The sequence below is a fragment of the Amborella trichopoda genome, chromosome 2 (assembly GCF_054954075.1).
Source record: "Amborella trichopoda isolate Santa Cruz 75 chromosome 2, AtrichopodaSantaCruz75HAP2 v2.0, whole genome shotgun sequence".
NCBI lineage: Eukaryota > Viridiplantae > Streptophyta > Magnoliopsida > Amborellales > Amborellaceae > Amborella > Amborella trichopoda.
This window is the reverse complement of record NC_142337.1, coordinates 61,316,446-61,328,147: the sequence shown is the minus strand read 5'-3', so window position 1 is coordinate 61,328,147 and position 11,702 is coordinate 61,316,446. Positions and strand designations below refer to the sequence as shown.

The window sequence follows — 11,702 nt, the reverse complement described above, 5'->3', positions numbered from 1 at the left end:
TCACAAATTTATCTATACTAACATCACAAATTTATCTATACTAACATCACAAATTATAACATCACAAATTTATCTATACTAACATCACAAATTATAACATCACAAATTTATCTATACTAACATCACAAATTTATCTATACTAACATCACAAATTTATCTATACTAACATCACCTAAAATAAATAAATTACAAATAAACAAAACAAATTATAACTATACTATACTAACATCATTTATCCGCTTATTATCAAGCTCCTGTCATCCCACCAGATTGAAGTTGTGAGTGTTATACCATTTACTAGGAGGGGCCCACTTGAGGGATTTAGGTTGCCCTGCCTTTATTTCTTTTGGAATTGGGCGCAACAATTTGAAATGCTCGTACACCCAACACTGAAATACATGAATAAAAAAAATACAATTAGAATAGGAAATATTTATCGAACTTTATAAAAAAGTATGAAAATACTAATATACTACAATTACCAGCAAAAGAGTGGCTGATCCACTTAAGTGTTGATGGTCAACATGAACAACCTTTGATAAGGCTCGAAACAAAAATACTAATGCAACTGCACCCCATGCATACTGACCAGCTACGTCAATATCCTCAAAAAGTTGTAAGTAGATTGTAGGAATTGTACCATATGTGGAATCCACAACTATTATGCACCCGACTAGATATAAGATGTAGGCACAGGTGTATCGTAGAAGAGTAGTACGGTTATAGTTCTCTGGTATCTGATTAAACGCGTTTCTCAACCATGTCAGTCGGATAAAGGAATGGTTACGACTAGGTGCCAGTTGTCCTATCATGCGGACTATATGTTTCTCGTAGTTCTCCACTCTCCTTACGGTTACAGCTACACCAGGCACCTTTAACTGAAGAATTTTTCTTGTATCTTCAAGTCTAGGCATCATCTCTCTGATGTCAACGTAGTGCCCCGTGCTCGTCTTAAAGCGCCACCTCTCGATGATTGTAGATAATATGTTGCGGTCATGCTGATTCATCAATACTATTGTTAGATGATACAATCCTGATCTCCTGACCAAATCAATTTGGTCGTTGTTTGCTAACAGCCATGCAACATTTGCATTAGGTTTTTCATCAATCCTGAGGGTATTTTTTCGATCTTGAAATAGAATTTGTCATTTCAGATACTTAAAAAAAAAATATTGATTAACTAACATGATAGACAAATAATATATTTTTAAATATTTCTACTTACATCTCCTTCCCATATCCTCTATGGTATAAGTTCTCTTTGTCTAATGAGTAATGAAGGAATCTCAGGACCTCTAGGGAAGGGTGCATCTTCTGCCATGATTACTGTTCAAAAAGCCATCATACATAAAAAATCATTGTACATCAAAAAGCAAAAAATTATTCATTAATAAACATTTTAAAAATAGTAAATGACACAATAGTATGATATTCAAATGTCCTACCAAGTATTCTTTAAATCCCTGATGAATTTGGTACCTATATTTAAAACCACTATATCTGAAACTTACACTCCAATCCAAATAGTAACTCATGCTATCAAAGAACTCATACCATAAAAGTTGAATGCATGACATATAAAGATAATTTACTTAAAAACTGTTGGGTTTATGTGGCCTTTAAAGGCCTTATGAGTGTGTAATGAAAAATATTTACTATAGTGGAATATAAACTCAGTGGGAGTGTGGTCCCTCGAAGACCATACTAAGCAAATGATATCTGTGGATAAAAGACTGTGTTTGACGATCTAGGTCAGTCGTTTGGAAAACCCAAGGTACCTGGGCATTAAAAATAAACCAAGAAGGGTTTTTGGGTTAGCCCCTGATGAGGTCGGAGTTTATGCCTAGATGTGTGAGCTGAGGGACTATGTGACCCTTGTGTGTGATGGTAAGCCCATAGAGACGGGGGCTAAAACCTCATCCATATTCTATCACACGGCATGCATATAGATAGATCGTTCGGGAAAGCTTGATATCCACCTTTGGGTGAAGCATATGCATGTACGACAGATACCCCTATGCGCCATAGAGCTGTGGTCGTATCAAGTCGTGGTGACATTGACTTGTCTCTAGGGGAGGACCTGTAATCCACAGACTGGGATTGCAACTCCTTGGCTCATCAACCATACTTTGGTGACCACCCGCTAATGAGCCACTGCTTGGACTGTGGGTCATGGGAAACACTGGGTCGGTTCGATAAAGCAAGTGTGGTCTGTAGTCTACAGTTGAAGGTGGAGTATCCCGTGATCGTTGATTGAATTCCTGAATCATATGGATCCACTTCCCATCATATTAATTTAATTGTGTTGATTTTATTATTAAATTATTTTAGATTTATTATTTGAATTTTTGTAAGTCATTTGATATTTTATTTTTTATTTTTGGACTTATAAAAATGAAGTTATTAATTTACATAGTTATAATGTTTTAAAATTCATTTTTTTAAATATTTATTAAAAAAAAATACATAGGGGCCCATAATATACATGGGCCCACCATGTGGGTATTAGGTGGGGCCCCATATACCATACATGGGTGGCTCGCCCCACCCTTGGATACCTTATCTTGTTTTGTTTTCAAGTTTGTTAAAAATAGTAACTACATCTTGTAGCATGTGGTCAAATATTGATTAGGAAATATTGACCATATCTGATCTTGATTAGTGAAGGAATGTCTTGACTTTATATTATTGAAATATTCTTATGGAAAATATGAGATGGAATATGCAATTTATGGTATGAACTATATCTGTAATGGAGTTAATTTATTTAAATATATTGATGGGAAAATGGTTTACGAAAAGGGGGATAACGGTTCATACATCTTCCATAATGTTGATGGCTCATCTATAGAATGGATGACTCAGATCTCTCACCCTACAAGTCACCTTGATCAACGGTCCATATTCAATCTCAAGAAAGAGACAAACTATGGGAAACCTTAAATTTCACTATAAATAGGGGTGCTCTCCCCCTATCTCAACCCACCTCTCTCTCTCTCTCTTCCCTAGAGGCCAAGCCCCTCTCTCAACCTAGTTTGGCCGAAATTAGCTTTCCTGATTCGAGTTTGAAGCTAGACTGCTGATCTGCGCTATTGGATGTGGTGACTCGGTGTGGGGTGTAAAAAGCCCGGTTGAGGTAATCTTTAGCATCTTTTCTTTTAATTGTTTGTTCTTTTATTTTATATTCTTAAGCACAGTATTAGGTTGTATGAATAGCATCAAGTAGTTAAGATTTATTTTATTAATGTGTTATTTAATTTTTGAAATTTCTATTGTTTGTAAAAAGACCATCTATGAGTGATCTTGTTGCCAAAATTATAAGGGGTGATTATTAATTTAAAAAAAGAAAAATTGTATGTCCCCAGCAAAAAATTACATATGTCTTTCTTTCAAAAACATGCATTGATGTACATTTATGCCAATTCTATTTAAAAAAGCCTAACTTAGTGTACATTGATATCACAAGCCATACCCTAATCTCGTGAAGCCATACCCCAATCCCCTCAAGCCATACCCCAATCCCCAATTATGACAGCAAATCTAATGCTCTCGCCAAATGTCATAGAACTTATTACAAAACCTGAAAAGCGCAAATACTTAATACTACAATACCAAATTTAACATAAGAAATGTGACAAAAAGAAAAAAGATTCTACCAAGATACTAAACACATTCCCATAAATAAAAGGCACTCAAACACAAATTTATGGTTAAATAACATGCTTCAGAGGCCTACTACCTCCATGAAAATCACACTTCCCTAGAAATGCAATATCCAAACTGAAACAGTTGCACGTGATACGTAACAAAATGCAGAAACATATCAACCAAATAACACTCTTTTTTGAAACAGTACCAACCAAACAACTATTTACATGGAACATGGTTTACAAATCCAAAAGAAACCGGCCATGAAAAGTCCAATTTGACATCATATTAACAGATCCAGGGTTTAAAGGTTTGTAAACACCCTCCCACCCCACACACACAGGTGCAGTAGAATCAATATAAATCTGATATTATTAAAGGTGCAGTAGAATCAATATAAATCTGATATTATTATAGAAAAGTGCACTATCAAATGGGAGCGCTTACATTAGAATGAACTAATTCCGACTCCAAAATAAAACAATCAAAACCATGTGTTTGAACTTCAAATAATAAGTGTAGTGTTCAATACTTGAATTGTTGTACAAATAGACAAACATAAACCATCATTCATGTGCACAATAGATTTTTTGCTCAAATAACCCCAAGATCAAACAATTTCGATGGTCATTAAACTTGATCGATTTGCGAGTCAGGACATGAATTTTTGTAAATGATTCCAATTTATCAAAAATAAGCCAACAACCAATCTATTTTATGGTGAAATAAGAGAGAACAAATATGTTTCACGGATTTTCTATTTTGCTCAAAGGACTCCAAAACTAAACGAAAATCTCTGAAATAAAATACATGAAATTAAATCTTACCTGAAAAAGGTATATGAGGGACAGAGAGATTGGGATTGAACATCAGTAGCGTTGATACGGCACAATGAAGATCGTAAAAGGGATAGCCTCCCCTCTACAGTTAGGGTTTGGGGGTTTATAAGGTGAAAAGGGGATACAAAGTATTACGGTACTATCGGTATCGTAATATCTTGTCAAGGTTATATGGTACAATGTCTACCGTTATTTATTTTTAAGAAATTACGGTAATATAAGTATCGTAATTGTTTTTCATTTTATTACGGTACACTAAGGACCGTAGTTCATTGTTCCAACAATGTATTACGGTACTATAGGTACCGTAATATTTGATTTGTATATTACGGTACTACTTGTACCATAATTTTTAGGTTATTATGGTAAAAAGACTACTGTAAAGAGTATTTTCGTCGGAAAAAATAAGAAATTGGGAAAAAAGGTATGGGCGAGGTTTTGAAAAGTTAGGGGGTTTTTCCCAATTTTTTAAAATTTTGGGTGTATTAACGATAATTTTTCTAAATTTTTTTTTTATTAAAATGTGTAATAATCCTAAGAGTAAGAATTCAAAGAATCACTATTAAATTTAAGACATATCTCTATATAGTTATCATATGGCATGAGATTTGACTTTTTTAGAGATCTGTCTTAAATTTGATTTTTCTAGATATCTGTGTCAAATTTAATGATGATCGTTTTAAGATCCTACCAATTTTAACGGTGATCATTTAAGATCCTACCAATTTGTTTAGAGTTTGAAATGCAGAGGTTTTCCAATAATCGAATTACACTTTAAGACGAGTTATGGGGTACTTCAACCATTTCCCTTCCTTTTAGCAATCCCATTGGCTTGTTCGGTTCGTTCGATTGGGAGAGGTGGGCAGCCTTCAAAGGCTAAGAATCTTCAGTTTTAGCGGCTATTCTGGAGAATCCGCCGAATGGCGGTGTTTCTTCCTTTCATGGCGCCCATGGCGCCTGTTTCCTCTAAATCGCTCTGCGCCGCCTATCCGATAAGTTTGCTAAATTTAGGGAGTTTTACGCCACGCTCTCTCTCTCTATCTAAAATGAAGACACTGACTTCAACTGAAGAACGCGTCTATGTTAAAGATTTGAGGGTTCCAAACGATTGGATGCTTCCCACTAATGCTATCCAGGTGCCATTTTTTCCCTCAATTTTTATATATTTTCTGAATTAATTTTGATAAATTTTCAGCTGAATAATTCTGAAGTTATTTTTCCTTGATAATTTTCAGAATTGTATTTTTCTGTTATTTCTCTTAGGCGATTGCCCGTTGCCAATATCTGTTTAATCTTTCCCCATTTGTTAATTACAACTTAACAAATTTTATTCTTTTTGTTTGTTTATAATTTTCTGTAATTAATTTGCAGGAAATAATAGTGGCTTTTTATCATTTTGCTGAGTATTTCCCCATTTTTAGCTATCAGTATATCACAACTTAATAATTTTTTTATGTGTTGTTCATTTACTTCTTCTTTTTTTTGTTAATTTAACTTTATCTTGAGGCTGATGAATACAGATTTCATTTGAGTAAATACCTGGTAAACCACTTCTGCTTCCATGTACTGTATATGAGAGGAGTATGGTGTTTTCCTTTTCTTGCAATTGCATGGTGATAGTTAATTACTGTCCTTTCTTATCATGTATTCAAAGCATTGCTCCTTTTAAAGAGCCACCATTCCTTGGAAATGAGATCTTTACTGTGAATCGATCCGCGCTGTAGTATATTTTTTGGATTGTGGGATCATGCCAAGTTATTAATTTGAAAGAGGACTGTATTTTAGAGCCTTTGAGGAGGAAGATTTGAATCATCAACTGTATTTTAGAGCCTTCGAGGAGGAAGATTTAAATCGCCAGTATCATTCTAGACCAAAACTATTTACTCCTAAAAAGTTTAGACCAAATTTATAGAGACATAGATAAATGCTCCTATGGGTTGGTCGAGATGGCCTTCTTCACAGTTTCTTTGGCTTACTTAAAGTTTGAAACTATGATATGATACTTCTTGGGAAGAAATCTGAGATACTTCTTTGGGCCGTTATGAAATCCTTCCAACATGACTGCCACACACACAGACTCGAACACTTGCCCCACGTGTCCGTAAACCATCCATATGCATGCTTGTGTGATAGAGACCAAGGCAGAATTAAGCTTGGTTATAAAATCTTTCATCACAGGAGAAATACGACCCAAGACTACTATGAGAGCTCTCGGATTGGGCTACACACTACAAATTCATGTGAAATTTAAATAAGAAAATGTAGGCATGTAAAAATTGATGTTGGTTTTGTTCCTGGAATATTTAAATGCTTTGAGTACAGCTTAAAAGGCTCCACTAAGGCTCTTTAGTGATAGCATTAAATGTGTTCTTCAAAACCCGAAGGAATATTCTATGGCAATACATGGATAAGAGTTGCTGAGTTAGATCAGCTTGGGACTAGGGTGACTCCTTAACTGTGTCAAATTATTTCAACATTGCCGAATGGTCTGAATATTTATCAAACAAGATGGTAAAATATGATCTTCACTAACATTATTTTTAGGATAGCATGGTGGTTGCGATTTACTGGTTGAATTTATGCCCCTGATTTCAGAAATTCCAAAAAATGACATGCTTGACTGCTATAATTGCTCAAATATGAGAAACTAAAAAGGAACTTGATTGGTCACTTTTTCCTAGATGTAATTTCTATATGCTAGTTCACCGATAAAAATGCAAAAATAGTATAACAACGAGTCAGCGCGAAGCAACAATTGTTGAATATTAATTCGGAGGTCATGAGAAAAATAGAGAGCTGTGTGAGGAACATCGACTTGAACAATTCGTGGTCCTAAATGCATTATCAGAGGTTATCGGAGGAAGTTCAAGTCTTTCTTCTCTTTATCCTTATTGGCTAATTTTGTCAAATTTCGGAGCTGGGGCTGGTCTGACTTGTTGTGAAGGGGATTACATGCAGTAATAACATTGCTCGACACTTGCTGTAAACACTTGCCCACATGGAGATTTCTTTCTGTGCTAGGTATTTAACAGGCAAATGTTTTTCAATTCATTCTGATACTTGTTGAAATGGATAATTTGCTTCTATAGCCCTTGGTCAGATATTTGACAAGGTTTTCTTTGTCACGGTTTCTTAACAATGGCTTTGGAGGTCTAGATATTCAATTCCCCCCTTCTAATCTGGCATATTTTTACATTCGATTTTATCCTATTATAGCGGGTTTATGTTAAAATCACTTGTTAACAAATGGCTGTTATAATGGATTATTCAATTCCCCCTTCTAATCTGGCATATTTTGCATTCAATTTTATCCTATTATAGCGGGTTTATGTTAAAATCACTTGTTAACAAATGGCTGTTATAATGGGCTTATGTTAATTATAACCGATAAGACTGAGTCTATCACGTTCTTTGCTTTCTTGTGCTGAAAGGCCTGTCTATATGTTGTTTCAGACTTAATGCCTTAGCTCACTTGACTTGGGGTTCTGCCACTTCTTGGTTGGGGTGTTGGTGTGTTTTTGCATTTGTTTTAATTTCTGGATTGATACTATGGTAGTTCATGAATGACATAGAAGCAAAGAAACAAAGAACACAATGCACAATAGGGAATGTTTTTTTTTTGGGCAGGTCAGTGGGGGAGAAGGTCCCCTACCCATTTTTATTAATAATGAAAAGAAATGACAGCTCATAAGTTAACAACCGTAGAATAGGGTAATTGTGCCACATTATGAAGTAACTCAATAGAGAGAAAATCTAGATCGCCAAACAGTAGCATTTGAGAAAGTTGTGGCTTTCTTGGCAAGAAAATCGGCCACCATATTCTATGAATATGGGCTATGATCCAAGCACGACCAGAAAGTTTATAACGACAGCTAGCAGCAACAATATTGATTGTCAATGGAGCTTTGCATCGATCACGGATTACATTAACCAATGATGACGAATCACTCTCAATGAAAACAATTGAACTAAATGGCCAGGTCTATGCCTTCCTGTAAGGCATGAAACTCTGCATAGTTATTTGATGCTATTATCAAAGGATTACCAAAAGCTGCAATGAAAGAGCCAGCATCACTTTTGATAATGCTTCCACCACCTGCAAGCTCAGGATTTTTGAAATGAAGCCCCATCAACATTCAACTTGAAATGATTTGGACAAGAAAAAGACCATGCAACTGATAGGGGGTGTTTGATTTTTTTTGTGAGGCCATGTAATCTGGAGGTTGTCAACAATTGCTCTCTCTGATAAGTGGAAGGACCAGGCTTTAGCATCCGCCATCTCTCTTACTTGAGAGGTAATTCTCCTGAGCAAGTGTTCTCGTTTAGACGCCTTCTCTTGGAAACTCGATCATTCCTTTCCTCCCATAATAATCCAAATTGTGCTGAAGAATAAGGACAACCAAACGTTCAGTAGACCTTATGATCTGAATCTAAGGGCAATCCAGGTCCTAAGCATAGTTGCAATTGATGTGTCTGGAATAAGTCTTTTACCACATCTCCGTGCAACTAATCTCCTAATACTCTGTGAGAAGATACAATGGAAAAGAAGGTGGTAAATACTTTCATCATTAAAATGGCAATAGGGACACACTGGATCTGCAAGGATCCCTCTTTGTTGTAAAAGAGAGAAAGTAGGAAGTCGATGATGAATAGCCAGGCAAGAAAACCATTTGGCCCTGGGGTGACACTTTGAAGACCACAAAGATTTGAAGATTGGTTGAATGGTACCCCTGTGCCGAATAAAATTCCACGCGTCCTTAATAGAGAATGATCCATTAGAAGAATGAATTCGTACCAAAAAATCTCATTGTGGCTGTAATGGAATTGCAACTGCTTCAATCTCCTTCCAAATCCTAAGCAAAGGACCAAAGGTGGGAGAAGGAAGTGTCCAAGTCTGAGGGGAGCCCTGCAAATAATAAGCTACCTTAGGTTTACCAAAAACCCTAAGGTCTCTATGAACCTAAGCACCATAGGACTCCTAAATAGTTTTATCTGATAACCAAGGATCCGTCCAAAAATCCACTGTCTGGCCGTTCCCAATAAGCCATCTGATGTCCAATATAAGATAATCCCATTTGAATCCCCTTCCATGCGTATTAACAATTTCTATTTTTAGAGTCCCATATAGACGAGCCCTTGAAGTATCTATGCTTGAAAAAACATGAAATGAGGGAAGAAGTCTTCAAACCAGTTTCAACATGCATGCAATATGGAATTTTGAGATATTACGAATACCCAATCCGCCCACTTCCGTGGTTTGACATATTGTGCTCCACTTTATTAAATGAATCCCATTTTTTTCAACAGTACTTGCCTAGAGAAAATTTCGCTGCAGCCTCTCTATTGTGTGGCATGTGTGCTTGTGTAAAAGAAAAGAAAGAATCCAAAAAAATAGCCGAAGAGTGAACAGACTTCAAGAACTGAAGACGACCTGCATAGTATAAAGAGATTGCCTGCCATGTTTCAATCTTGCCAATAATTTTACCCACTAGAGAATGACAGTGTCGATGCTTCAAACTACCATGAAAAAGACGCAAACCCAAATAACGAAACGGAAGAGATCCTTTGCCAAACCCCAGTTCCTTTAGAATTATATGCTTTAAGCTTGGTGATACCCCAAAAAAGAAGACCTTGCTTTTTGCTACATTAAGTTTTTGCCCTGTAGATTTCTCAAAAATTGAAAGGATGCAATTTATTGCAGAAGCCGATCCAGAGGATGCTTTACAAAAAATTACTGTATCATCTGCATAAAAGAGATGAGATATTCCGAAATTACAATCAGAAGGAAAAGCCACTGGGAGCATACCTTGCTTGTTAGAGAAATCCCATTGTCTGCTAAGAATGTCCATAACCGCTCTTCTCTCTGCAATAGGGAAGTTGAAGATAACTAGTTGCATTATATGCATTCCACCATGCTTAACATAATCTTGTTCTTAAAGTGAGTTGATTTTTCAGAAATTTTAATTTTTTTCTTTTTTTAAAGGAAAATCTCAATAAACATAAAGAAGCATAAGGGTATATAATAACACAAATAATACTTTTGAAAATAGGAAAAAAGGAAAAAATTGTTCCTCTTTGTGCATTTGTCTAGTAAATGGAACACTATAGTTCTCTCTTTTCCTCTCATCTTTCCATGGACTTGTACAGGAATCTGAGTGGCTAAGACTGACTCTGCACAAGTGGCTGGATGACGAGTATTGCCCAGAGGCTGCTAATGAAGAAATCAGTAAGCGGGCTTCTAAATCCTACCACGAATCTCTGATGGAAAAGCACTCGGACATTGGGGAGATACTCTTGAAGATGGCAAACGATTTGCAATCTCTCTCGTTCAAGGAAAGTTTCCATGGTGCCTTCTCAGCTGCCAATGCAGCTATCCATCTCATAACTGAAAGAATACATTCACAAAGTAAGTAGAACTTCCTCTTCTTTCCTCTCTCTCAGGATGATGAAGTTTATGTGGGGTTTTCTGTATTGGTAACTTGTTTTTCACATAATGTATATACTTGTGATGTTAGTTGATTGATGTGCATGGAAGGATGAAACCTTAAGATTAATTTGTGCAAAACTAGGAAACGAGGTTATTTGGGTCAACTTCGGTAAGTGCAGGTTAGTGTTGATCGATATATGAAAGTAGGAAAAATAAAAGTTTATACGATGTACGGTGCACCTCAAAACCCATCACAAATGGTTGTTTTGGCACTTGAAAACCTTTAAATTCATCATTTCGACCTCAAGATGGGTGGATTGAAAAAAGAGAAGAAGAAGATTTCAAGCCCTAAAATTAATGCATCTAGTAATTTTCATATTTTAATTTTCAAGCCCTAAGATTTCAAAATGGTAAATTTTCATATTTTAATTTTCTCATACATTAGACATTGTTGTCAATTTATCATGTATAACATTTTATTTCATTCGTCTTTTAAATTATGGATAATTTGAATTCATGTTTACTGATCCTTTTATGTTTTCAATTTATTAAATTCCCAAAATTATTCAATAAATTCCAAGAAAAGAGAATCGTATAATGTCCCTATATATATATATATATATATATATATATATATATATATATATATATATATATATATATATATATATATATATATATATATATATATATATATATATAGCAATGATCTAATGCAACGGTTGTATCATAGTATAATACAACACTTCTAGAAAACTATGTTTGTGGTATTTGTATGACCCCAAATT

At 35.3% G+C, this 11,702-nt stretch overlaps 2 protein-coding genes across 2 annotated transcripts; one reads left to right on the top strand and one right to left on the bottom strand.

Moving 5' to 3' along the window:
- Positions 1-257: 257 nt before the first annotated feature.
- On the bottom strand, positions 258-1,007 carry LOC110008205 (protein MAIN-LIKE 2). The gene is made up of 2 exons (XM_020674209.1): positions 483-1,007; positions 258-389 (listed from the first exon to the last, which is right to left on the bottom strand). The coding sequence occupies exons 1-2, from the start codon at positions 1,005-1,007 to the stop codon at positions 258-260; spliced, it is 657 nt and encodes a 218-aa protein (XP_020529868.1).
- A 4,327-nt stretch (positions 1,008-5,334) lies between these two features.
- Positions 5,335-11,078, top strand: LOC105421515 (plant/protein). Its single transcript, XM_011629095.3, has 2 exons — positions 5,335-5,623; positions 10,635-11,078. The coding sequence occupies exons 1-2, from the start codon at positions 5,408-5,410 to the stop codon at positions 10,899-10,901; spliced, it is 483 nt and encodes a 160-aa protein (XP_011627397.1). The 5' UTR covers positions 5,335-5,407; the 3' UTR covers positions 10,902-11,078.
- The last annotated feature ends 624 nt before the right edge of the window (positions 11,079-11,702 follow it).

Excerpts from the sequence above, each read along its gene's own strand:
- LOC110008205 (XM_020674209.1), bottom strand. The coding sequence starts at position 1,007 with ATGAATCAGCATGACCGCAACATATTATCTACAATCATCGAGAGGTGG. Across the intron at positions 390-482 it reads GATCAGCCACTCTTTTGCTG|TGTTGGGTGTACGAGCATTT; the intron begins GTAATTGTAGTA and ends CATGTATTTCAG.
- LOC105421515 (XM_011629095.3), top strand. The coding sequence starts at position 5,408 with ATGGCGGTGTTTCTTCCTTTCATGGCGCCCATGGCGCCTGTTTCCTCT. Across the intron at positions 5,624-10,634 it reads TTCCCACTAATGCTATCCAG|GAATCTGAGTGGCTAAGACT; the intron begins GTGCCATTTTTT and ends GGACTTGTACAG.